The 16,442-nt window shown below is 42.7% G+C and overlaps 1 protein-coding gene across 1 annotated transcript in view; it reads left to right on the top strand.

Moving 5' to 3' along the window:
- PGAM2 (phosphoglycerate mutase 2) overlaps nt 1-11,001 on the top strand; it is a 48,120-nt gene extending 37,119 nt beyond the window's left edge. The window contains exon 3 of the mRNA XM_077469637.1: nt 9,966-11,001. Coding sequence (XP_077325763.1) covers nt 9,966-10,135 — 170 coding nt within the window. The 3' untranslated portion in view covers nt 10,136-11,001. The remainder of the gene's footprint in view (nt 1-9,965) is intronic.
- Nucleotides 11,002-16,442: the final 5,441 nt, after the last annotated feature.

Genomic DNA, 16,442 nt, shown 5'->3' with positions numbered 1-16,442 from the left:
GGGTACAGCATAGCATGACCGCGTAATTGTCATTGAAAGTGCGAGAGCACTGAAAGCTGAAAATTGGTCTGGGAAGGAAGGGGGCGAAAGCGCCCTGTATTGTAGTGGTTAAGCTAGATGTGTGTAGACATGTGAGAGGGTTACTGATATAGCATATAGATCATTCTAAACCTTATACTACCCAGAACAATATTTCTCATCTTTCTAATATATTTATCCTGTAATGTAACACTGTATTACATCAAATATTTACTAAGTACCCCTCTGGCAAGGCTATACTGTACCTTATATCTCAGGCACCGTCCAACTCATAAAACACAAATAAAAATTGCTCCCGCTCTCTACATTTGTATATGATTCCAGACAAATCCTAATGATTTTAAAATAATATGGCTATACCAATTCTGCTATCATGGGTACTCCACATCAGCAGAACTCTTTGCACCTGTCAGCTGCCCCCATGATGGTATCCAAAGAACATGTTGCCCACCTTCAAAAAAGCAAAAAAAAAGCAATAAGTTCTGATTACAAGTGCAAATGTTTTCCCACAATTGTAAGTAGCATTTACTTGTATTCTGCATGATTACAGACAAATAGAAACAATATGACTGGATTCTGGGCACATTGAGGTTATAATGTGAAATTATTGTTGTTAAACAGAATAATGCTGTTTGCTTTAAGGTTAGAGCAGACAGCTAATCTATGCAAAAAGACAAACTCTTTTCATAAAATACCAGGCAGGCACACCAACGTAAAATTATTTCTGTAGATAACATGTATGGAAAAACACTTAAACACTTTGCACAAGAGACACCACCTTCTGAAACACTTCGACCCTAGTTATGAGATGGCTAAGCCTGGAAGTAATGCAATTTTGTGGTTGTGAAAACTGAATTACATTTTTAATTGCTGCTTGAACTGTCATTATTCCAGACTAACAATATTCCTTAAACTGCAGTCCACGTCTGTTCAAATAACATACCACAGTTTGAAATTTTACGTTTTGGATAGCGTGGAGTCGGGGTTAGGACCTTTGTTTTTACTGCTATCTGCGACCTCTCTGGGGAGAAAGTTGATGACATTTTTCCAATGGACTTACAAAACTCCAGTAAAACATTTCAAAGCATTTGTTTTTTTTCTATTACAATAACAACCAGTGTGTCAGGGTCTGACAAGTTTTGACTGTGAAAGGAAGTGATGAAAAATCTCCCCAGAGGACAAAAAAAAAAACAACAAAATTGTGGCTATTATACTATTTTTGACTACTACTGGTGATGGTTCACACAGTTATTCTTCAATCTTTGCAGCAACAGATCACACACTTTGGGGGTTATTCACGAAAGTAAAATCTACTTTGCACTGCAAGTGCACTGAAAGTACACTTGGAAGTACAATCACTCTAAATCTAAGGGGTAGATCTTAAATGAGGGGAAGCTCCGCTGATTTTATCATCCAATCATGTGCAGGCTAAAATGCTTTTTTTTTTATTCTCCTTGCATGTCCCCCTCGGATCTACAGTGACTTTACTTCCAAGTGCACTTTCAGTGCACTTTCAAGTACACTTGCAGTGCAAAGTGGATTTTCCTTTAGTAAATAACCCCCTTTATCTTGCAGCATGCCAAACCCTGTCTCAACAGGGAGATCCTGATAAGTAAAAAACTCCCGAACCTGTCCAAACACTGTATTACTACTATGAGGCTCAACTCCCTCAAATCCCCATACACTCCTCAAGGTGGGCCTTTAAGAATAAATATTTTGGATGATCTCAACACTGATGAGCTACAAAGTGCCCTTCCTGGCTCAATACGTGCTTTTCAACCTAAAACCTTCATTCTTCTTCAAGAATCATTTTCTACTATCTACTATTCTACTTCTTGACTGCAGCTAAGCAAATAACTGCTGACTTTGGCTGAAATTAAGAGTGGAATTCACGTAGTCATGCTCTATGAGAAAACAGACGTTCAGCTGAACAGTACAGTAGACAAATATTAGGTGATACCCATGGACCTTACATTATCTCCCAACAGGATCTGAGCTGGACCTTTTGAGCTTTTAAATAAGGGCACATCTGTGTTTCCCATACTAGCACCACCCCCCAGAGGCGGCTCTCTAATTAGGCAAATTAGGCGGTCGCCTTAGGCCTCGCCGCCGCAGGGGCCCCGCGAGTCGCGACCGCCTAATTTGCCCATACCACAAGCTCCATGATTCGCTGGGACCGCCTTGCATTCTTGACCCGAAGTCCCGACGAATCAGATTCCCACGGCTTGTGCGGGGTGTCTCCGTTCCCGCATGCCGCAAGCTCCACTCCACTCCGTTGTGCATTGCAGCCGGGATCTCTCCCCAGCTGGCTGACACACAGTGCACTGTGGAGCGGAACGAACTGAACCCGCCCCTCCTCCTGTGCTGTGATGTTTTCCTGTACACAGTGGAGGAGGAGGGAATAAGTCACAGCATTCACCGAGAGCCGCGCTGGTCTGAGGCCTGTGTAATCTAAACATTAGCCTTGGAGGGGAGGGGGGCATAAAGAAGAGGGCGAGGGACAAGCAGAGTTAACTTGGAGCTATTTGGGGGAGAGGATATCCATCCATCCCCCCATACCATCCCAGCTCCATCCACCCCACCCCAATTCCGGCTCCATCCATCCCCCTGATCCAATCCCAGCTCCATCCATCCCCAGCTCCATCCACTCCACCCCAATCCCATCCCGGCTCCATCCCCCCGATCCAATCCCGGCTCCATCCATCCCCCCATACCATCCCGTCTCCATCCACCCCACCCCAATCCCATCCCGGCTCCATCCATCCCATCACGGCTCCATCCATCCCCCCCAATCCAGTCCCAGCTCCATCCATCCCCCGTAATATCCCAGCTCATCCACCCCACCCCCCAATCCAATCCAATTTCCATCCCATCCCCCCTTATCATCCCAGCTCCATCCACCCACCCCAATCCCGGCTCCATTCATTCCCCCAATCTCATCCCAGCTACATCCATTCTCCCCGATCCCATCCCAGCTCCATGCATCCCCCCAATTTAATCTCTGCTCCCTCCATCCCCCCGATCCCATCCCGGCTCCCTCCATCCCCCCCAATCCCATCCTGGCTCCCTGCATCCCTCCGATCCCCTCCCGGCTCCACCTACCACCCCAATCTCATCCGAGGTCTATCCATCCCCCATTCCCATTTTGGCTCCATCCATTCCCCGATCCCATTCCAGCTCTACCCCCCCCCCCCCCAATCCCATCCCTGCTCCATCCATTGTGACAGGCTAAGGAGAGAGAGTCACACCAGCACACTATCCTGCCAAATGCAGGGGGGTGACACCATGTTCTACCGAACCAGGTGACACCAACCCTAGTGGCGCCGCTGTGTGCTGGGGGGGACTTTAGGACTTGTGCTACAAGGGGGCTTGGATATGAAATCCACCCCCCAGCACATATCTTCTCCCCTCCCAAAGCCCCCCCTAGCACATATCCTCCCCCCAATCAAACAGATGCTGTCTGCCACAAAGGGGTTGGCATGCATTTGATGGGCACAGAGGCTGCATTTGATGGGCACAGAGGCTGCATTTGATGGGCACAGAGGCTGCATTTGATGGCACAGTGGCTGCATTTAATGGTCACAGTGGCTGCATTTAATGGTCACAGTGGCTGCATTTGATGGGCACACTGGCTGCACTTGATGGGCAGAGTAGCTGCATTTGATGGGCACAGTGGCTGCACTTGATGGGCAGAGTGGCTGCATTTGATGGGCACAGTGGCCACATTTGAGGACACAGTGGCTGTATTTGATGTTTCTTTTTTTTGTTGTTGAATTTTTCAGTTTTCTTTACACCCCCCCCCCCCAAAGAATTGTGAGCACCAGCCGCCACTGATCTTGTATCATGCCTGAAGCCTCTGACTATCTCCTGTATTACGTCTGCAGTCTCTGAGCATCTCTTGTACTATGTCAGCACAGTCTCTGACCATCTCTTGTGTCATGTCTGCAGTCTCTGACCATCTCCTGTATCATGTCTGCAGTCTCTGGCCATCTCTTGTACCATGTCTGCAGTCTCTGGCCATCTCTTGTATCATGTCTGCAGTCTCTGACCATCTCCTGTTTAATGTCTGAAGTCTCTGACCATCTCCTGTATCATGTCTGCAGTCTCTGATCATCTCCTGTATCACGTCTGCAGTCTCTGATCATCTCCTGTATCATGTCTGCAGTCTCTGATCATCTCTTGCATCATGTCTGTGACTCTCTCACTCTGTGGAAGGAGCTCCAGAGCCCCCTCCACATTAGAGTTTGCAATTTAAATACAAGTTGGAACTCTGTGATGTAAAGGGTAATGCAGTGGACTCTGATATAAATGTAATTTTTGGTCACCAGAGCTCCCCCCCTCCCTTACATTAGAGTTCCCCTTTACACCAAAGTCTGCAGGTTGCCCCTTAGATCATGATCCACAGCATTCCCCTTTATATCAGTGTTCACTTGCACTGTAAGGGGGAATCCTGCAGACTCTGATATATGGCGCAACTCTGTGCTGGCTGGGTTATATTAACCTGACCTTCATGTCAAAGGAAAAATATGCGTGTTATATATAATATACATATATATGTAATATATATATATATATATATTTGATTAAAGAAGAATTGGTTAGAGAAAATTCTATAAACAGTGTATTCATAGTTCATAGAATTTAAAACTCTTAATATATGCAATTTATACAGTTAATTTTTATTGCTTGAATTATTTTTCCCATTATGGATGTAAATGGGGCCTCATGTCTCAAATTTGCCTAAGGCCTCGCAAAGCCTAGAGCCGCCTCTGCCACCCCCTGCCCCCTTTTTTCTTTAACTCTACTCTTTGCCACTGGCTTTCCTCTACTCTACTCCCGCAATTCACATACCTGTTATATTGGTAGATTTAGGTTCCCGGTATCCTCCTATAGACCCCATTCCTCCTTTGTGTGTTATTGTGATAGGATAGCTGTAATCATATTTATAGATGGTAACTGCCTTATCCACACACTGTATACTAAATCCTTTTTTTCCACAACTGACCCACCTTTTGCCACACTGTGTTATCTTGTATTGCTGTGACTATAAAATCAATGAACACATTGGGCAAGAAAAATGAGACAAAGTTTACACTCTATCCATACCTTTTTTTTTTTTTTTTTGTTGAGATGGGTTTTAAATTTATCATAGAAAAGTGTTCACTGCTGGCCTTTATGACACGTAGCACCTCAGTATGGAGATCTAGCCACTTTATTGAGTCTTCAATCACCGAAAGCATAGGGGTAGATATATAAATTATAATGCTGCATTTATAAGTGTGTGCGCTGCACTAATGAAAAACACCTGTTTGTGCTGCCACTTAATATTTAATAAACATGCAAATGAGGTGAAACAAATGTAAAAAAGAGAGACAGAGAGACAAATAATTCCACAGTAGCACAATAAATGAATCTACAAATCTCCTAAATACTAGCATTGTGAAATGATCAATATAAAACACCCATACATAATGAAAAGTGTCCTTATAGCATTTCCAAAAACTAGATATATGCTCCAACATGCAAATCAATATGGTAATATGGTCCAACTTAAAGTGATGAAAAGATAGTGAAGAAAAATAATTTTGATCCACCAAAATCCTTCACCAAAATGATGTGAGCCAATTCCACTCCCTTAACCCCTTCCTGACCTGCCACCACAGTTATACTGCAGCAGGATGGCTCCCCTGCGTGAGCCGTCGTAGCTGTACCTCAGCTTTTTAAGACGCTTTTGCAGGCGCGCCAGCAGCCACTGGGCACCCGCGATCGCTCACGATAGAGCGAAAACCAGGATCTGTTTGTGTAAACATACAAATTCTGGTTATTTCGGGAGACTAAGTAGGAACACCGATTGGTCTCCTCCCCTAGTCACCCCTCCCCACAGTTAGAACACACCTAGGGAACACAGTTAACCCCTTGATTGCCCCTAGTGTTAACCTCTTTCCTGCCAATGACATTTATACAGTAATCAGTGGCTACTTCTAGTTCTGATCGCTGTATAAATGTCAATGCTCTCAAAAAAGTGTCAAAAGTGTTCGATCTGTCCGCCGCAATTTTGCAGTCACGATAAAAATCTCTGATCACCGCCATTACTAGTAAAAAAAAGGGGGGAAAAAAAGGACATCAATTTTGTTTAGGTATAATGTCGCATGACCGTGCAATTGCCAGTTAAAGCGACGCAGTGCCGTACTGCAAAAAATAGCCTGTCAGGAAAGGGGTAAATTCTTCCAGGACTGAAGTGGTTAAGAATAAAGCTCACCAGATGCTGTTGCCATTCACTCTCGTGTCTGGCAAATATCGCCTTATTAGATGTTATTGAAGAGCAGCTTATACATGCCAATCTCCATTCAGATTAATAAAGGCACTCTCCACATGAGAGGATAGAAATTGAGACAGAGCCTCCAATAATGTAAAAACACCTTAAGGTAATCTATTTATTAAAAGTAATGCATGAAAGATTCAAAATCACCTTGTTAAAATTCCAAACATGCCAGGTGACCTCATAGCTTCCTTCTTACACATGGAGTCACTGTCTCAGCATTGCCGTGTAGCCACACCTCGATGCGTTTTGTCACTTCGGACTTCGTACGATTACCTTAACCATTTGGATGGCCAAAGACCAGAGCATTTTTTGCAATTCGGCACTGTGTCAGTTTAACTGACAATTGCGCGGTCGTCCGACGTGGCTCCCAAACAAAATTGATGTCCTTTTTTCCCCACAAATAGAGCTTTCTTTTGGTGGTATTTAATCACCTCTGCGGTTTTTATTTTTTGATCTATAAACAAAAAAAGACTGACAATTTTGAAAAAACTCAATATTTTTTACTTTTTGCTATAATAAATATCCCCAAAAAATATATAAAAAAAATCATTTTTTCCCTCAGTTTAGGCTGATACATATTCTTCTACATGTTTTTGGTAAAAAAAAATAGCAATAAGCGTTTATTGACTGGTTTGCGCAAAAAGTTATAGCGTCTACAAAATAGGGGCTAGTTTTATGGCATTTTTATTAATCTTTTTTTTATTACTAGTAATGGCATCTATATGAGATTTTTATCATGACTGTGACATTGTGGTGGACAGATCGGACACTTTTAGCGCTATTTTGGGACCATTCACATTTATACAGCGATTAGTGCGATTAAAAATGCACTGATTACTGTGTAAATCTGACTGGCAGTGAAGGGGTTAACCAGTAGGGGACGCTGCAGAGGTTAAGTGTGTCCTAGGTAGTGATTCTAACTGTGGGGAGGATGGGCTACGTGTGTCAAGACACGGACCACCGCTCCCGATCACAGGGAGCTGTGATCTGTGTCCTGTCACTAGGAAGAATGGGGAAATGTCTACATCAGAATTTCCGCGTTCTTCCTCTTCCTGAGATGATCGCGGATATCCCCACGTACATCTAGTCTGCGGGACCCGTGATCACACTCATGGAGCTTGCGGCGGGCGGGCGTGCGCATGCCCACATTGCTGCGTCTTAAAGGGCAACGTACGGGTACGTTAAAGAGGAAGTAAACCCTTCCAAACAACTTGGACCTACAGGTAAGCCTAGATTAAGGCTTACCTGTAGGTCCAAGCAATATCTCCTAAACCTATATGGTTTAGGAGATATTTGCCCGAAAATGGGCACCGCTGTCTACGGCGCATGCGCCGTAGACAGCGGTGCGCAGGCGCACTAAATGCGGCAAATCCATGAATGGATTTGCCAAATTTGTCGACTCCCGTGCGCATGCGCCGGATTGACGGCTTCGCCGAGTGGCAGCGGCGGAGCTGCGAGACGCGACTCCCGTGCGCATGCGCGGGAGTGACGTCATCGCGGCTTCGCCGCTGTGATTCGTCGGAGCTGCGAGACGCCACCAGCAACATGGATGCGGCGGACTACAGGGATCAGCGGCGACTTCGCTGGCTCCTGTGTCAGGTAAGTGACACATAATGAGCTACTATGCGATGCATAGTAGTCCATTATGCTTTACCTTTGCAGGGAAAAAAAGAGGAAGTAAACCCATCAGGGTTTACTTCCTCTTTAATATGCCTGTATGTGCCCTTCTGCCAACATATATCAGCGTGAGCCAGTCAACAAGGGGTTAAGGGGTTTTTACACTATTGGAAGCTCTGTCTCAATTTCTATCCTCACATGTGGAGAGTGTCTTTATTAATCTGGATGGAGAATGGCGTGTACAAGCGGCTCTTCAATATCATCTAATAAGGTGATATTTGCCAGACACAAGAGCGAATGGCAACAGCATCTGGTAAGCTTTATTCTGAAGGGAGTGGAATTGGCACACATCACTTTGGTGAAGGATTTTGGTGGATCAACAAGATTTTGTTTCCCTATCTTTTCATCACTTTAAGTTGGACTGTATTACCATATTGATTTGCATATGTCGGCGCATATATGTATTTTTTGGATATGCCATATGGACACTTTTCATTATGTATACGGTATGTGTTTCATGTTAATCATTTCACAATGCTAATATTTAGGAGATTTGTAGATTAATTTAATCTACAGTGGAATTATTTGTCTCCCTCTCTTTTTTTTGAATTGACATTTGTTTCACCTCATTTGTATATAATGCTGCATTTACACCAAATTTTCTCATGTTTTTTTGGTCACATATGTCAGGCCACAATGATGGTGTTCCTGAAACACTTAGGTGTGAATGTGTCCCAATTCCTACTGATACTTAATTCATACATATGTTTTGATCATGCTGTATTTTGTACCTATTGTGTTATTTAGGTAAACAAAAAATAAATAAAAAATTAACATGTTGGAAAATTATTTTGACTGATATCCCCCATTCGTTCCGTGTCCAGTAAGCACTTTTGTGCTGGAAATTCTGAGAGGTAGTTCACTTTTTTTTAATATTGAATGAATATTTGTCAAATATTCCCAAAACGGACCTGTCAATGGCCAGGCTAACTGGACTGGCTAACTGGACATTCACATGCCCTGTATCTGCTGGAAGCGAGGGAGAGAGGGAAGGAGGGAGCATGTCCTTCTTATAAGTCATGCATCTGTATGTGTAACATTTGAACTATTCAGGTCTAGCCACAATTGTGCAGTAGCCAGAAGAGTGCCACCTACTGGAATATCTTAAATATCTATATGGGATATTTGATATGTAACACTATAAATAAAATATATATACTAAAAAACACAGCACCCTTTTTAAAAAGGGAAAAGGCAATGTAAACATTGCAGTAACCCATAGCAACCAATGATGCCCTGTATACACGACTAGTTTTCCCGTCGGAATAAACTTTGAAGGTTTTTCCGATGGAGTTCCAAAGGAATTCCGCTGAAACTGTCACACCAAAGTCTGACCGGCAAGAACGCGCTGACGTACAACATTTACGACGGGACTAGAAAAAGGAAGTTCAATAGCTTCCGTCTCGTACTTGCTTCAGAGCATGCGCTGTTTTTGGTCCGTCGGAACAGCATACAAATGAGCGGTTTTCCCGATAGGAATTGGTTCCGTCTAAAATATTTAGAACGTTTCTAGGTCCGTCAGAATTTTCGACGTAAAAAGTCGGATGGGGCATACACACTTAAGAGTTCAGGCTTCATTTTTTTAAATTCTACAGCCAACCTGGTAAGTAGGTGGTCTGGCAGAGGCAGCAAATGCAGCAGGTATGGAAAAGCAAAAATAAATGCTATAAAACAAGTTTGGTGAAAGAGGTCCTTGGGATATAGTATTACCATATATGATTTTGTCAACTACTAAAAAGTGAAATGTGATAGGCTACAAGAATCACATCCACACTCCTGAATAAGGAAGTAAACAATTTCTTTAAGTGTTGTATAGTAGACACACCTCTGTGCCTGATGTAGCTTATCAAAAATCTGTTTCTATGTGAAAATAGTTTTGGTGACCCCTTTTAACAAATCTCCATCACATTTTCATATCTCTTTACAGGAATGTCTGATGCTGCCATCATGGAGCTAAATCTCCCCACTGGAATCCCCATTGTGTATGAGCTGGATGACAATTTAAAACCTCTTAAACCTATGGCCTTCCTTGGAGATGAGGAGACAGTGAAGAAGGCTATGGAGGCAGTGGCTGCCCAGGGCAAGGCTAAGAAATAGAGGCAATGTAAAGCCCGTCAACAATGTGGACTATTTTTGTGAAAAAAAAACAACTCTGCTACTGATTGTAAAATCTTATTCATTCAATCATGTTGTAATTAGTGCTCACTCTTATCACACACGGTCTTATTTTTACTGATTCCAGCCTTATCATAACACCCTATTTTGGTGACCACTCTGTCTAAAACAGAGATGCATAAGTCAAGGCTGGAATTCCCAGAATATAAGGTACTGTATAGCATTCATTTTTCTGTCATCAATTGGAGACCACATTTGGTTCTCCTGATGATACGATACCTCTTCCAAAATGTTTTAACGTCTCTAGTCTACATTACAACAGAGGATATAACCATGTCGATGTATACCCTAAGCTCAAGGTCTCCACATACAACAAAATATATTGGACACAACAGAGCCTGGCAACTCTTCACAACCCTGCAACTTCTGAAATGAATAATTATTTGGTTGTCCACCCTTTCACACACACAGGTCCTCATGATCAAAAGCATCCAAAAAAAGAACTGTTATCATTACCTGTAGGGAACAATCAGATTATTTTCATTCACATGGTCTCTAGTGAAACATAAAATAGAAATTTCTGACCCATCCACCACTCATACCATCCCCTGTATCTATATAGATTATTCTCATTGTCTTACACGTGTTTTTCTATTAAAAAAAATGTTTTGCTTGTGATCCGTAACAGTGTTCTAAATGTCATTTGTAATAGCCAGGCCCTGAAAATCCATGAAACATAAGTGCCCAATATATTTTGCTTTCAGAACATTTTGTCATACTATTTTGTAATGTCCTTGACAAATCTGCAAATTTGTTCTTGTACCCAAATAAACAAATGCTGCACCTGGGTCTAACGTATTGTGTTACAGTTGCGCATAGCAATGTATTCAGAATTTAATTCAGTGATCTGTTGATGCTAGCCAGTCTGACCAACATCAGGCAAATTTGAATGACATATGAAGAGCTATGGAGACTTAGGCATTCAATGTATGTGATAGAAAATAATTAGTGCTGACTGGATAAGAATGTCAGATGAAACATATTGACCTATATATTACTTCATACATTATCTAGAGAAAGATCAACTCCTTAAGGTACCTAAAGACATCAACCTATCCCCTTTCCATCCATTTAAAATTTGATTTTGGAGTGTTCGTGTTTCTGAAGGCCCTTCCTGGTTGTAGCAGATATTTTCTGTCCAAGTCTTCTTGGAGAAAGAGTTGATCATTTGGATTGGATTTTTTCAAGCTAATTAGGCAAAAAGTATGCACATTTCCCCAATGCAAACATGCATGTTTATACAACAATCTTTTGCATCATTAATGTCTGCAGTTACCTTTAGACTTCACTATTCTACCACAATGACCGAGAGACAAGGTCATGGTGGGTTCCTGTGCAGTAGCTATATGTTTAACGATGGGCGTTGCCTCACAGTGAGATACGGGACTGTATGGGGTTGATTTAGGGTCCTTTCACACGGGGCGGATCAGTTCTGATCCGCCCCGTGGATATCCGTTTGCTCAGCGGGGATCACTCCGCCGATCCCCGCTGAGCAGGGAGATGACAGGTCTGTCTCTGCACACTGCGCAGGGACGGACCTGTTACAGCGCCGCTCTCCCCTATGGGAGATCGGATGACGACGGACCGCAGTGCCCGTCGTCACACGATCCGATCCGCAGACGGATGGAAAAATAGCTTTTTCCTCCGTCACACTTTTTCGGATCGGAGCGGGTCGGATGTCAGCGGACATGTCACCGCTGACATCCGACGCTCCATAGAGCTCTATGGAGCACCCGTTTAGGTCCGCCTGAAAAACTGACAGGCGGGCCTGAACGGGACGTCAGTGTGAAAGGGGCCTTACTAAAACTGAGAGAGAGTGTAAAATCTGATGCAGGTGTGCATAGAAACCAATCAGTTTCCAGTTTTTTTTTTTGTCAAAGCTTAATTGAACAAGCTGAAGTTAGAAGCTGATTGGCTACCATGCACAGTTGAACCAGATTTTGCACTCTCTGGGTTTAGTATATCAACCTCCAAATGTCTAGGTTTACAGCAACCCTGCCACTATAGAAAACATTTTAAAGCAAACAATATCTGTTAAAGAATTTTCTACAATGTAAAGTAGTGAGTGTACAGCTTGTATAACAGTGTAATTTTGCTGCCCCCTCAAAATAACTCAGCACCCATCCATTAATGTCTAAACCGCTGGCAACAAAAGTGAGTACACTCCTAAGTGAAAATGTCCAAATAGGCCCCAATTAGCCTTTTTTCCTCCCCGATGTCATGTGACTCGTTAGTGTTACAAGGTCTAAGGTGTGAATGGGGAGCAGGTGTGTTCAATTTGGTGTTATCGCTCTCAATCTCTCATACTGGTCACTGCAAGTTCAACATGGCACCTCATGGCAAAGAACTCTCTGAGGATCTAAAAAAAAGAATTGTTGCTCTACATAAAGATGAGAACTAGACGGGGTGTGCTTCCTTACACACCAAAAGACCCCTTAACTAAAACGTAACCTTTATTGTAAATCATAAAAAGTATGTAAATGATAATATCAGGTATACCTATAGGATGAGTTCAATTTCATTATATATAAAAATCAACGTTCTACCTCTATGTGGTAATATTAACATCTACCAAGTTTAAATGGTGAAAGCTTCTCTAGAATATATATGTATAGACAATATGAGGGTTATAATTTCCTCCTGTATTCAATATAAATGCTCTCGGCAGGCTGTATTAGAGGATATGTAAATCCACATAGAGATAGAATGTTGATTTTTATATATAATGGCATTGACCTCATACTATAGGTATACCTGATATGGTCATTTACACACTTTTATGATTTACAATAAAGGTTATGTCTTAGTTAAGTGGCCTTTTGGTGCATAGGGAAGCTCATCCTTGTCTATTTGTAGTCTAATTTTGCCACAGTAAGTGTTATCAATATCAGAGGCTTTTGTATATATCTACATAAAGACGGCTTAGGCTATAGTAAGATTGCCAAGACCCTGAAACTGAGCTGCAGCACAAGCAGACTAAGGACATGTATTACTGGGACCATGTCCTGTGGTCTGATGAGACCAAGATAAACGTATTTGGTTCAGATGGTGTCAAGCGTGTGTGGCGACAACCAGGTGAGGAGTACAAAGACAAGTGTGTCTTGCCTACAGTCAAGCATGGTGGTGGGAGTGTCATGGTCTGGGGCTGCATGAGTGCTGTCGGCACTGGGGAGCTACAGTTCAATTGAGGGAACCATGAATGCCAACATGTACTGTGACATACTGAAGCAGAGCATGATCCCCTCCCTTCTTAGACTGGGCTGCAGGACAGTATTCCAACATGATAACAACCCCAAAAACACCTCCAAGACAACTACTGCCTTGCTAAAGAAGCTGAGGGTAAAGGTGATGGACTGGTCAAGCATGTCTCCAGACCTAAACCCTACTGAGCATCTGTGGGGCATCCTCAGATGGAAGGTGGAGGAGCGCAAAGTCTCTAACATCCACCAGCTCCATGATGTCGTCATGGAGGAGTGGAAGAGGACTCCAGTGGCAATCTGTGAAGCTCTGATGAACTTCATGCCCAAGAGGGTTAAGGCAGTGCTTGAAGATAATGGTGGCCACACAAAATATTGACACTTTGGGCCCAATTCGGACAGTTTCCCTTAGGGGGGTACTCACTTTTGTTGCCAGCTGTTTAGACATTAATGGCTGTGTGTTGAGTTATTTTGAGGGGACAACACATTTACACTGTTATACAAGCTGTACACTCACTACCTTGCACTGTAGCAAAGTGTCTTGTTCAGTGTTGTCACATGAAAAGATGTAATCAAATATTTACAAAAATGTGAGATACTATGTATAATATATATATATATATATATACAGTGGTGTGAAAAAGTGTTTGCCCCCTTCCTCATTTCCTGTTCCTTTGCATGTTTGTCTCACTGAAGTGTTTCGGAACATCAAACCAATTTAAACAATAGTCAAGGACAACACAAGTAAACACAAAATGCAATTTGTAAATGAAGGTGTTTATTATTAAAGGTGAAAAAAAATCCAAACCATCATGGCCCTGTGTGAAAAAGTGATTGCCCCTAAACCTAATAACTGGTTGGGCCACCCTTAGCAGCAACAACTGCAACCAAGCGTTTGCAATAACGTGCAATGAGGCTTTTACAGCAACCTGGAGGAATTTTGGCCCACTCATCTTTGCAGAATTGTCCTAATTCAGTTACATTAGAGGGTTTTCGAGCATGAACGGCCTTTTTAAGGTCATACCACAACATCTCAATAGGATTCAGGTCAGGACTTTGGCTAGGCCACTCCAAAGTCTTCATTTTGTTTTTCTTCAGCCATTCGGTGGTGGACTTGCTGGTGTGTTTAGGATCATTGTCCTGCTGCAGAACCCAAGTTCGTTTCAGCTTGAGTACACGAACAGATGGTCGGACATTCTCCTTCAGGATCTCTTGGTAGACAGCAGAATTCATAGTTCCTTTTATCACGGCAAGTCTTCCAGGTCCTGAAGCAGCAAAACAGCCCCAGACCATCACACTACCACCACCATATTTTACTGTTGGTATAATGTTCTTTTTATGAAATGCAGTGTTCCTTCTACGCCAGATATACTTGGACACACACCTTCCAAAGAGTTCCACTTTTGTCTCATCGGTCCACAGAATGTTGTCCCAAAAGTCTTGGGGATCATCAAGATGTGTTGTGGAGAAATTGAGACGAGCTTTGATGTTCTTTTTGCTCAGCAGTGGTTTTCTCCTTGGAACTCTGCCATGCAGGCCATTTTTGCCCAGTCTTTTCCTGATGGTGGAGGCATGAACGCTGACCTTAACTGAGGCAAGTGAGGCCTGCAGTTCCTTGGACGTTGTTGTGGGGTCTTTTGTGACCTCTTGGATGAGTCGTCGCTGCGCTCTTGGGGTAATTTTGGGCGGCCGGCCACTCCTGGGAAGGTTCACCACTGTTCCATGTCTTCGCCATTTGTGGATAATGGCTCTCACTGTGGTTCGCTGGATTCCCAAAGCTTTGGAAATGGCTTTAGAACCCTTTCCAGACTGATAGATCTCAATTACTTTCTTTCTCAATTGTTCCTGAATTTCTTTGGGTCTCGGCATGATGTGTAGCTTTTAAGGATCTTCTGGTGGACCTTACTGTGTCAAGCAGCTCCTATTTAAGTGATGCCTTGATTGTGAACAGGTGTGGCAATAATCAGGCCTGGGTGTGGCTAGAGAAATTGAACTCAGGTGTGGACAACCACAGTTATAGTATGTTTTAACAAGGGGGGCAATCACTTTTTCACACAGGGCCATGATGGTTTGGATTTTTTTTCACCTTTAATAATAAACACCTTCATTTACAAATTGCATTTTGTGTTTACTTGTGTTGTCCTTGACTATTGTTTAAATTGGTTTGATGTTCTGAAACACTTAAGTGTGACAAACATGCAAAGGAACAGGAAATGAGGAAGGGGGCAAACACTTTTTCACACCACTGTATATATATATATATATATATATATATATATATATATATATATATATATATATATATATATTCTACATTGAAACTGACACTTTTAGGAATGTCAATTTCTTAGGTCCTCTGCAGCTCTCACTGGTTCCTCTTTCTGGCTTGCACATAATTATTGTATTCTGTGCTGTAATGGAGAAGAGGTCAGAGGGAGGAACCAGTAAGCACTCTGGGGCACCTACAAGATTGACAACCCTGGAAGTGTTCGTTTTTCTTTAGACTTCAGCATCAGAGCAACATTTGGCAGTGGCGCAGGCAGCTGGAAGGGTAAACACATTCTGTCATATTTTACAGATGTGGCTTGCTTTAAAACTTTTTGTATACTATTAGGCAGTGCTGGACCAACCCTGAGGTAGCAAAGGCAGTCACGTAGGGTGTTGCACGCTGGAGCAAAGAAAGGGCGTGCAGAAATATCCATACCATCCCAACTGTAACAGTGCTGATACCGATCTACACGCTCTGCAGTGGGGAGGAGTCTGCATCTGGACTTTAGTTGCTCAGAAATATGACAGCCAAAATAAGTAAACTAGCAGCAGCCCCACATTTCAGTAAATATATTTTATCACTGTAAGATGTAACCAATTACACATCTTGGGGCTGTAACCAATCACACTGCAAAACTTTCATGGTTAGCTGTAGTTCCACAATGTCTGACTGGTAACACTCTTTCAATAACAGTGTGTTATTGAGTGAGTGCGTTCACTGGACTGCTACTAGTTTACTTACTTTGGCTGTAATTTTTCACAAT

This window comes from Lithobates pipiens, unplaced genomic scaffold, assembly GCF_037356315.1.
Source record: "Lithobates pipiens isolate NorthernLeopardFrog02 unplaced genomic scaffold, aLitPip1_a1.2 Scaffold_8, whole genome shotgun sequence".
Classification (NCBI taxonomy): domain Eukaryota; kingdom Metazoa; phylum Chordata; class Amphibia; order Anura; family Ranidae; genus Lithobates; species Lithobates pipiens.
Note: the sequence above shows the minus strand (reverse complement) of the source record. Positions and strands in the feature narration are given on the sequence as shown.